Source organism: Rhinichthys klamathensis, unplaced genomic scaffold, assembly GCF_029890125.1.
Source record: "Rhinichthys klamathensis goyatoka isolate OS25496 unplaced genomic scaffold, OSU_Roscu_1.1 h1tg000109l_1, whole genome shotgun sequence".
NCBI lineage: Eukaryota > Metazoa > Chordata > Actinopteri > Cypriniformes > Leuciscidae > Rhinichthys > Rhinichthys klamathensis.
The window spans coordinates 772,763-783,284 of record NW_026606647.1 but is presented as its reverse complement, the minus strand read 5'-3'; the positions used below and the strand labels follow the sequence as shown (position 1 = coordinate 783,284).

At 38.0% G+C, this 10,522-nt stretch overlaps 2 protein-coding genes across 4 annotated transcripts; one reads left to right on the top strand and one right to left on the bottom strand.

Annotated features, from left to right (window-relative positions):
• The first annotated feature begins 4,276 nt into the window (after nt 1–4,276).
• tcta (T cell leukemia translocation altered) lies at nt 4,277–6,185 on the top strand. 2 transcript variants are annotated; one of them, XM_056253738.1, is made up of 3 exons: nt 4,277–4,555; nt 5,267–5,321; nt 5,841–6,185. In XM_056253738.1, exons 1-3 carry the CDS (start codon nt 4,345–4,347, stop codon nt 5,875–5,877), a joined length of 303 nt encoding a protein of 100 aa, XP_056109713.1. In that variant the 5' UTR covers nt 4,277–4,344; the 3' UTR covers nt 5,878–6,185. The 2 variants fall into 2 exon arrangements, with proteins under 2 accessions (XP_056109713.1, XP_056109712.1); XM_056253737.1 differs by having other exon boundaries at nt 4,278–4,555; nt 5,835–6,185.
• Nucleotides 6,186–6,629: 444 nt separating this feature from the next.
• On the bottom strand, nt 6,630–10,306 carry glyctk (glycerate kinase). Of its 2 annotated transcripts, XM_056253728.1 has the most exons (5): nt 10,174–10,306; nt 8,810–9,220; nt 8,429–8,580; nt 7,766–7,941; nt 6,630–7,568 (listed from the first exon to the last, which is right to left on the bottom strand). In XM_056253728.1, exons 2-5 carry the CDS (start codon nt 9,172–9,174, stop codon nt 6,669–6,671), a joined length of 1,593 nt encoding a protein of 530 aa, XP_056109703.1. In that variant the 5' UTR covers nt 9,175–9,220; nt 10,174–10,306; the 3' UTR covers nt 6,630–6,668. The 2 variants fall into 2 exon arrangements, with proteins under 2 accessions (XP_056109703.1, XP_056109702.1); XM_056253727.1 differs by lacking the exon at nt 10,174–10,306 and having other exon boundaries at nt 8,810–9,409.
• Between the last annotated feature and the right edge of the window lie 216 nt (nt 10,307–10,522).

Genomic DNA, 10,522 nt, shown 5'->3' with positions numbered 1-10,522 from the left:
TGTGCTTTTCCTTTGTACATTGCAATGCTTTAAACTGCCTTTTGTTATCATTTGTTGAATGTTACTGCAATACAAAAATAATACTAATATTAAATTAAGACATAATATATTTTTTAAACATTAAAATAGAAAACAGTTGATACAAATATTTCACAATATTACTGTTTTTAGATAAATGTACCTTAGAGGTACCTTACCTTAGACCCTTAATACCAAACATTTGAACAGTAGTAGGCTACACACCTTGCAATCAAAACATTCAAAATAATGTAACAATATTATTTTGAATGTTTTGATTGCAAGGTGTGTAGCCTGCTACTACTGTTCAAATGTTTGGTATTAAGGCCAGTATGTATGTTTGTAAATATCTTTTTTAGAACATCAAATTAGTGGCTTATCATATTCCGTAAAATAATGTTAAGTGTTTTTTCCCCCTCATTTACAGTAACCTAATTGTATCAAATGTAATTTATCCACTTTTGTCCATACAATTTTGTTTAATCCAAATTGTACATATGTATTAAAGCAACACATTTATGCTTGTGTTTGGTCTAAATGATTTGGCTTATTTAAATGAACAAGATTTTAAGAACAATCACACCAGGATATATTATAGCTATATATATATTTTAAAGTGTTAGCCAACGGAACGGATACATTTATGAGGGTTTATTTATGAGGGTCAACAAATGATAACAATTAGTAAAAGCCACATTTTAAAAGCTTCGCAAGGTGCAATTTATACTACGAGTTGAAGTTTGCTGTAGCCTACTTTATGCCTACACGAAGTGAATGCAATCATTCAGTCAGTGACGAATAAATAAAAACATGAACTTAAAGGGTCATGAAACCCCCCTCTATCAGCTCAAGTCTAGCTCATAATCTTTTTGAAAAATGCAACTTAAATGGGCGTGGATGGTTGTGAGAAGAAGGGAGGGAGTGGGTGTGGCACGGCAGGGGAGAGGGGGAACTGTCATCAGCCAGCAGTGTTGCCAGATGTACGATAATTATCGTATTTGTACAATAATTTTGACCTCTGTACAATGTACGATCAATAATGAACAATAATCTCAGAGTTTTCAGTCGTTCGTCCAAACACACATCCTACCGCTTCTCTCTCTGACCCCGAATCATTCAGTAGCACCTCAATGCAGTCCATAAGATCCACGGGGAGGAGTCGGATCAAGATCCAAGGGGTGGAGATGGGTAGGATTAGGGGTGTGTTTAGGGATCAGGGGGCGGAGATGGGTAGGATTAGGGGTGGGGTTAGGGATTAGGGGTGTGTTTAGGGATCAGGGGGCGGAGATGGGTAGGTTTAGGTATATGTAAGGTGGGAGGAGTTGGATCTGGATCCGACTCCTCCCCGTGGATTTCATGTTCTGCAGTGAGGACCATCTCGAATCATTTCGCAGGCTCGCCTGCCTGCACGTACACACACACACACACACACACACAAACACACAACACGGTGTCGCCCGGCCCGCACGTCAACACTACACATTCACAAGTCTCCCGCATTAAGCATACAATTGATATATTATCGAAATATCTAAAATGTTCATAACGACCGCTTATTTAACAAAAGGCAAGTAAAATGACCAGGGTTACATTTTAGAGACACACTCTGAAGGGATAGAAAAGTCCTCAGGACTTGGTACCGCATTACTCGCAAGACGTAACTTGCATTGGTCATCGACAAGGCCGAAGTCCACCATTCTCCAATTCTCGAAAGCTCTCTCGGGTAAAATGTTTGCGGCACTTGCGTCCCATGATGGTCTCTCTCCTTTACTACGCGATATCACAGTTTGACATGTCTGTGGAAAGATCCACGTGGTGTCATGAATAATTAAGAGACCGTGTCTTCTCATAGGATATAAAAACTCAGTCTCATTAATAATTATGAGAGACCGATGAGTCATCAACGCACTACATTGTGCACTGCCACGTCACAGCCTGCGATGAAGATTTTAAACCCGGAAGACGAAAATAGCTGGAAAAAACTAAAATTTAACCATTTTCGCCCTACTATTAAATCTAACAGATGCTAACATTGTCTTCAATGTTGTTCAACACACATACCTCTGTTAAAATCTCAGAAAATTTGGTTTAGGGTTTCATGACCCTTTCACGAAAGATACAAAATTGCAGTTTAAGTTCGCGCTGAAACTATATTTACCTTTTTTGAAATAATCCATTAAACCTGCTGAGAAACGAGGAGCGTGAACTAGAATGAGCAGTTGCACGCGCATGCCCGGGAAACTCATGAATATTAATGTAGGCTCCGCCCACTGCCTCTACAGATGCACAACTCACTTTTGCACCACATTTCACGGTCCACTTGGTGCAAAAGGCGGAGCGTACGAAACTTGTCACTTGAAAGTGAAAAACAAAGCTTGTGATTCGTCGCAGCAGATTCAAGCAGCTGTAGTTGTGTACTTGTGTTTGTGTTAGAAAAATATACAAGACCTTTGTGAGAAAAGATTCTACAAGTGTGCAACTCTCATTGGATGAATTCACATACTGATTTGCAGATGAGCAAAAGTTCTCTGTGACTTCACATTTTTTGATGCGGGTGTGTAAATGTGTTTTGCACCATATTCACTGCAGCAACTGTAGCAAAAATGTGAGCGTACGAGTTTCTTAATTTGTGATTTGTAGAATAGGATTTGTGCACCTGCAATGAAGAATTTGAGAAGGTGTAACTGTTGTGTTTGTGGAAGATAAAAAAAGTCTACAAGTGTGCAACTCTTAAAAAAATGATCTCTGTGACTTCACATTTACTGATACACATGTGTGGCTATTCTCTACAACTACAAATTCCACTGTCACAGGCGTTCAGTTGTTTTGCACCAAAAATACCTTCATACCCAACCCGGCATCGATCCTGGCATCAATCCCGTTTGCGTTCACACAGAAGGCACTCTGGCAATTTGCCGGGTTCAAAGCGAAAGGGGCTATTTTAAAGCCCGATACACCACCAGCCAAATTTTCACACAGCTTTCTCAACTCCAAAACATGTACAGTAAACAATACTAAAAGATTATTACCATGAAGTTTCATTTCATCATGGGTGCATGTCAAATCAAGACTTTCCCCGTTTCAGATTCTTGAATGAAGAGATAAATATCTTATCTTATTTCAATCAAATGTCATACCACTCTTAAAAAAAAAACGGTTCAATCAATGGGCCCTATGGGTTCTTGACTCAATTTTAAAGAAACCTTTTTGAAGAAAAAAAAGGTTCTAAGGAGAGATGTCTTAAATGATTGCATATACCGTACTTTCAATACTTTTCAATATACTTTTCAATAGGTAATTTAAATTATTTCAAGTGATAAAGTTTTGCAAGCTGTTTAATTCATAAAATGTCATTAAAATTTTATTTAAAAAATATTTAATTAAGACTAAATTAATAAAATATTTCAATAAACCTTTTCTTCTAAGATTGAAAAAATTAATCCACTCCATTCAGAGCAGTATACAAATCATTGCATGCATAGGTGTTTCTTAAACTATGGGCACTTTTGGTCCTGTGGGCTTACAATTTCTCTTGAAACATACTCAATCACACTCTCACATGCTTTAATTTTAATTAATTTGTCCTCTATCAATATCTGAGTCTAGGCCTATATAAATGCATTGCAGAATCTCATGAACATTTCCTCTAATTATGCGTGTTCCATATATTTAATGTGTTTTATTCTATGGTGAGAATGACTCTACAATTGTGGGGCAATCATGCGTTTAAATATTGTTGAAATAACTTTCACACAATGTAAATGTAAATAGTTTGTCATCATGGTTTTAAACATATAATAATAATATTAATGTTATAATGGATATTCATAGTCTATAAAGTCCGGGTCTTGGATATGGATAAAACAATATCAAACTATATAAAACATATTTGTAGCAAAATAAATTATGAATAGTAAAACTTTTAATGCCATAAAAAAGGGGGAAAAAGATAGTTTGATTTCACAAAAATGTGTCGCTTGGACATAAAAGAGAAGTTGAAGTAACTGAAGAACAGTTGAAGAACTGAAGTTGAAGAAACACCCATATATCGACTAATTTGAATGGAGAATCAAAGATTTAATTCTTTTAATACTTTAAATAATTTGAGATTTAATACTCACTCCAGGCCGACAGATGGCAATGATGACACAGCCAATATTTTCAAGCCTCCATATGATGACGACATCTCTATCCGAAGAAGAAGACTGCTGCTCCGCTTTGTTTACTTTTAAAGATGGATGTTCAATCACATTATTATTTTTTCTGAAAGCACTGACTATCTGATTTAACAACCGACATTAGAATGTAAGGTAGAAAAAACACAGCATGGAGGAATCGTGGGATTTTGAATTCTTGTCTCGTATGGTTGATAGTCTGGTTTCCTTTCTGTCCGAATTTGTGGACGATTGGCTGGCCAACGACATGAGAGTTGCAGTCTTTAAAATCCTGTTCAGCTGGCTTGTCATCAGTCTCGTTGCTATCCACTTTGCTTGGAAAGTGTACGGGAACACTGTCAACGATATGTACTACCGACAGGGTGAGTATTTTCTGAGGTGCTCCGCGTAATCCATAATAATAAGTCCTACTGTATAAAACGTTTTGTGACCATACACTGCCCGGCCAAAAAAAAAAGTCGCTGTTTGGATTCAAATCCTAGTTTCTAGCATGTTATCATTATGTGTTTGGAAACAGTTCTTCTAACACTAATTGATGGAGTGTGTAGCTTTTCATTTGTTTGAACAACCAACCATAAACTGATGCACCACTTGATGGAAATAACATCACAACATTTATTTCCATCAAGGTGGATCAAATTTTGGTCAAGATGTTGTATTGACAATGTAAGAGTCCAGCACTTTAAGTCTCCTCCAGCACATCCTAAAGACTTTAAATGAATTTAAGGTACTCCGAGTTGCAAATTCATGTGTGAAAATGATTCATCATGCTCCCTCTTAACCATTCTTTTACAATTTGAGCCTGATGAATCTTGACATCGTCATCCTGGAATATGGCCTTATGGTTTAGAAATGAAAAGCTACACACTCCATAAGTTAGGGTTAGAAGACATAACATATAGCCAAAACATATAACATGCTAGAAACATAATAATCACTGCAATAATGATCCAATCATAGACATTTATCTGATATTTAAATCAGATTTATTTTTTTGGCCTTTCAGTCTATATTGTGCATTTGAAAAAGTAGTAACGTCACTTGGACTAAATATGTTTGTGATCATTTCTCAGGGACTGGAGGACAGAATGGCGGGACCCCTGACACGGCGCCTCACCTGAGCGGATGGTAGTTGACCCGCCTTTCTGTTGTTCTCTTCATGAAAGATTTGTTGACCTTAAGTTACAAATGAACTAAAGACTCAGGATTTCATTTATCTTTGGCTGCATTATGATGATTTTCTAATTCTAATTTGGAATATGATCAACAATTTTGCGTGTGGAAAATTAGAATATTGAAATTTTTAAATATTGAAAAATATAACATTTTAACTCAAATGGACTGAACAATTCACTGACAAGACAAATCGAATCGTTCTGAGCGCTTCATTCACTGAAGCGTCTCATAATGAGCCATGAACCGATGAGTGAGCTGGTAGCATTATGACTCTGCCGAGGATTTTACTGATGGACAGAGAATGGCTTCACTGAAACTGTAATAAACAGCACTATTAATAAAACTATCAAAAAAAGTAGCTTGATATTATAAACATCAGTATTTTGTTTTAGTATGTAGGCTAATTTGTGCATAGCCCTTTTATGAAAACGCCTGTTAAATCCAATGTTTTCCATTTATTCCTAGGGAAAGTGCAGCTGGTGATGCCAAGAAAACCCACCGTGAGTGATGTACCTGCAACTGGACTAAGAGCACACACACACACACACACACACGATGGAGAAAAGCAATTGCATTCCTTCAAGAACATTAAATACATCAGAATTTGTGCTATTAAATCATTTTAACTTGTCTGTGAAGATGTCTGTGATGGACTGTGGTGAAAAACTCAAGGCCCAAACACATGAATATGTGCTCGAAAATACACAACTGAATGGTGCTGTGCACTGGAAAAGGAGGATACCATATATAGCAGCTCTGGCTCTTTTAGGATGTTTGTTTGGATTGAACTCTTTAAGCTAGTAGATAGCAAGACTTGACAAAAACAATTCTCACACACCATTTGACTAAAAACTGACAGGAATACCAGTCAAAATACAGGTCCCCGATGATCACAGTCATTTGGTCTGTTTGTAGAAATCAAACTGATTTCAGTTATATAAGAAAATAGACTTGATTTTACAGAAATAAGAAGACATTTAGTACCTGTGTCCGAAAGGTTACAGCTGTCTTTTTGCAGTGAAAATAATAAATACAATTTGTACCTAATTTTGTGTATTGGTTTCCTGTTATTTATTTCATGAGCAAATTGTATTTCAATGTATTGCAGTACACATTAAAAAGCACCTTACTTTGTTTCAGGACTCATTAATGGGGGAAAAAAGAAGACATTAAAAGTGGTTAAAATAAGCGATATTGTGAAAAATCTTAAAAAGTGCACTTCTGGTAGATTACCTTGGAGGAAAAAAAATATTTATTCCCCCATAATTGTGTTGCTTCCAAACACAAATCAACCTAAAGTCAAATTATTGGAAGTCTCTGGGGTGATGGTGGCAGCAGCATAACATGCACATCCATCACATTGGTTCCTGTCAGTCCAGGCATGAGTAACCGTCGTCCTTCAGAGAGCTGTGAGAAAAATGTGAACGAATCATTATTGGTGAGAAAGCCATCAATGTCCAGACCTTGAGACATGGCCTCTTCCATCAGTTCCCCATCTGTGACGGCACCAGCTGCCTCAGTCGGGCCGTCCTGTCCATCGGTTCCTCCACTGAGAAACACTGCACCACTCTTCACTTCACCACCACTGAGCTCAAGCCCCACCCGCAGAGCCAACTCCTGGTTCCTCCCTCCCCTGCCCTTTCCTGTCAGTTGCACAGTGGGTTCTCCTCCAGCTAGCAGACAGGTCGCACCCCAGCCTTCCTTCCTCTCCTCTACAAGCACGTTCATGGTGCGACACAAATCCCAGCTTTCTATCCCAACATCTGGCCCTAGCTGAAGGATCTCTGCAGCAAGCTCTGGAGGAGGTTCCTTTCCTGGGGAGCATGCAAAACTTGAGAGCAGCCCGTATAGTCGTGCAAGGGAACGAACGTCACCACATACTCCTGGAGCTAGAATGACAGGTCGAAGTCCCAATTCAATGGCCTTACGGCTTGCACATTCAAGAGCAATGGTGTTTGAGCCAATTACAACGTTTGAAACATGGTCTTTGACTTCATGTGGATGTTCTTGCCCCTGCAATTCACAAGGCCTAGCTTTGCTAAGCACCTCTTTTACAGAGGAAGGAATAGAGTCGGAGAGCTTATAACGATCCAAGATAGCCCAGATCTCCTCTGGCCGGGAGTCACTCCTGACTGTTGGACCGCTGGCTATCAAATCCAGAGGATCTCCAATAACATCTGACAGAATCAGCGCCACCACCTTCAAGACAGTGTGATGACAGAGAGAGTAAATATTATGCTTTACTGACATCGTGGGGTATTGCTTAACATTTTTCTGTGATGAACAAGGGGAAAGCTATTAAAAAAAACAAAAGATTTTCTTCTTTTGTCCTCATATAAGCCCAATTCTGGGATTTGGGAGTGTACACCTATTTTTTGATTATGTAATTGTGTTACCTTGGCTGGGTTGGCACATTGGGCAAGACCTCCACCCTTTAACAATGACAGGGCTCGTCTCACTGTATTTAACTCCTGAATTGTTGCACCTGCTGCTGCAAGTTTTTGTGTCACATCCTGTTTCTCCTGTAAGGACATGGGTGCGGCTGGAGCAGGTAAAAGAGCAGAACCACCACCTGTGCATAGATGCATGTAAAAACATGAACATTTCAACAAATACACAACTTTATAAAAGCTTGGGTGAGCAAGAATCTTTTCTTTTTTTTGAAAGAAATTAATACTTTTTTTGAGCAAGGATGCATGAAATTGATCAAAACTGACAGTAAAGACATTTATAATGTTACACAATATTTATATTTCAAATAAAGGCTGATCTTTTGAACTTTCCATTTGTCAAAAAATTCTGAAAAAATAATACTAATCACAGTTTCCACAAAAATATTAAGCAGCACAACTGTTTTCAACTTAATAATAAAGAATGTCAATAATAATAATAATAATAAAGAATGTCTCTTGAGCACCAAATTAACTTATTAGAATAATAATGTGACACTGATGCCTGGAGTAATAATTTCACAATATTACTGTTTGTACTGTTTTGGATCAAATAAATGCAGCCTTGGTAAAATAATAATTATACAGGAAGAAAATAAGTCTCAGTACCAGAGATGAGCACAAGCAGCACATCTTTCTCAGTCAGACCGCTGGCCAGTTCTCGTATACACTCTGCTGACTTCAGGGCATCTCTATCTGGTAAATTGTGCTTTGCTCCTTCCATCACTGTAATTCTGCTGTGACTTTCAAGCAGCATCTTCCTGAGCAGACACACAAACAAGAGTTTCTCAGTGAAAGATTAAAAATTAAATTTATCCTTCAGTTTAAAATTAAATATAATACCTGGGCATTTCTGTCTAACCACTAAGAATTTTGATGGTAAGTTACAAATCCCAGTTTATTGCTATATAAACTACCTATAAATCTCATTTAACAGAACTCAGGCACATTAAAATGTTTTTTTTTATACTGTAACACTAAAATACTTACGCTTTTCCATGATTTCGCAGTGTATTCTGGATACCATGAGGCACACTGACCACCCCTTTAATTAGATGGTCCCCTACAATCCTCTCTGCTTCTGCTGCCATGCCCAGCACCGCCTTACCAAACCCCACCAAATAAAGGTTATTGGTAAGCGTGAAACTCTGTCCATCCACAAGTAGTTTGTCTCCATGTCGCTCAAGACCCCTGCGAACCACTATGTCTGGCTGCACAGCTTCAACCGCAGCAGAAAACACAGCCCGGGCTCGCGTGTCTAATGACGACATACTGCGAGAGTACAATGATGCTAAGCCCACCCGCAGTGGGTGCTGCAGGTGAAGAGAACGTGAGAGAGCAAGAATCTGAGCCATGTACCCCTCAAACTATCCACATCAGATAAAGAGAGCCACTTAACACCTGAGGAGAGAAAGAGATTAAAACCAGGCTGATTATTAATAACCAATTACACAGATTTTAATTAGCATTGATTTGTATCTTATTTATTACCCCCTCTATTTCACTCACAATTAACTTATTGTTATCGAAATTCACTCTGATGTCTAAAGGTAGCATTAGAGGGTACCGAAATCTGTTACCCTCTTTTATTTATTTCACAGACAATGTCTTTAATGTTACCCAAATTCACTCTGGTGATGTCAAATCTCCTGTTTCATACACCAAAAACCATTTTAGTTGGATGTGAACCGCTGCGGTTATCAAAACTGACAAGGTAGCATTAGAGGTTAGCATTTAGCATTAAACTATAATTTCAGATCCTAAAAAGCATCTCTTATGTGAACAGACACAGATATGCAGGCCAGGGTCACCAACCAGGCATTAGAGGTTACTGAAATCTATCCCCCTCTATAAACATACATTCAAACAATATTAGAAAGCATAGGCTATGCTCTGATGTGAATAGCTGCATTTATTCAGTATACAGTAGAGTCACCAAATCTAATCTAATGCTAAATTGTCGGATTTGGTGGCCCTGCTGTGTGCAAAAATAAATAATTTAAACATCACCAGAGCAAATTTGCATAAAATTAAAGCCATTGTGTTTGAAATAATAGTTAACAGATTTTGGAAACCTCTAATTGTGCCTTGTCAGATTTGGAAACCCTAAAATATTGAATATTTTCAGTAGGCTATATTACGGTACATACTTTCCCCCCCAATATTTACTCATTTACAAAATTTTACCAAGCAGGAAAAGTTATCAACTAATGCAGATAATTCTCTCAATAACAAAAATCTCTAAACTACAACTAAATTACCAATTGTAGTCAACTAGAAACAGTGTGAATTCATAATATACATTTCCTGTCCCATCATAGTGACAGTCAGATCGTGATTTAAGGAAAACGTACCTGCACACTGTTCCTGGGAATTCTGAAGCTTTTTTATGAACTGACAAAACTTTTGAGAACTGCATTACACTGACGGGCCAGTGTACTGAACGAGTAGGCTAATGATTGACTAGTTGACCATAGGGCAGAGAGTAGTTTCAGAGCTAGTCAGGTTTATGGATTAATCAATCCAAAAACAGTAGAGGGGGAGGTACGACAATAATAGCCTTTGACACTAGTTGACTAGCTGCTACAAGTCAAGTTTTAGGCAAGTCCAGTTAAAGTGCTGAGGGGCAGTGTGCACCGACATTGAAAACATACGCATTCCCCACACAAATTACAACAAAGGATAATTTTTACCTCAATTCTT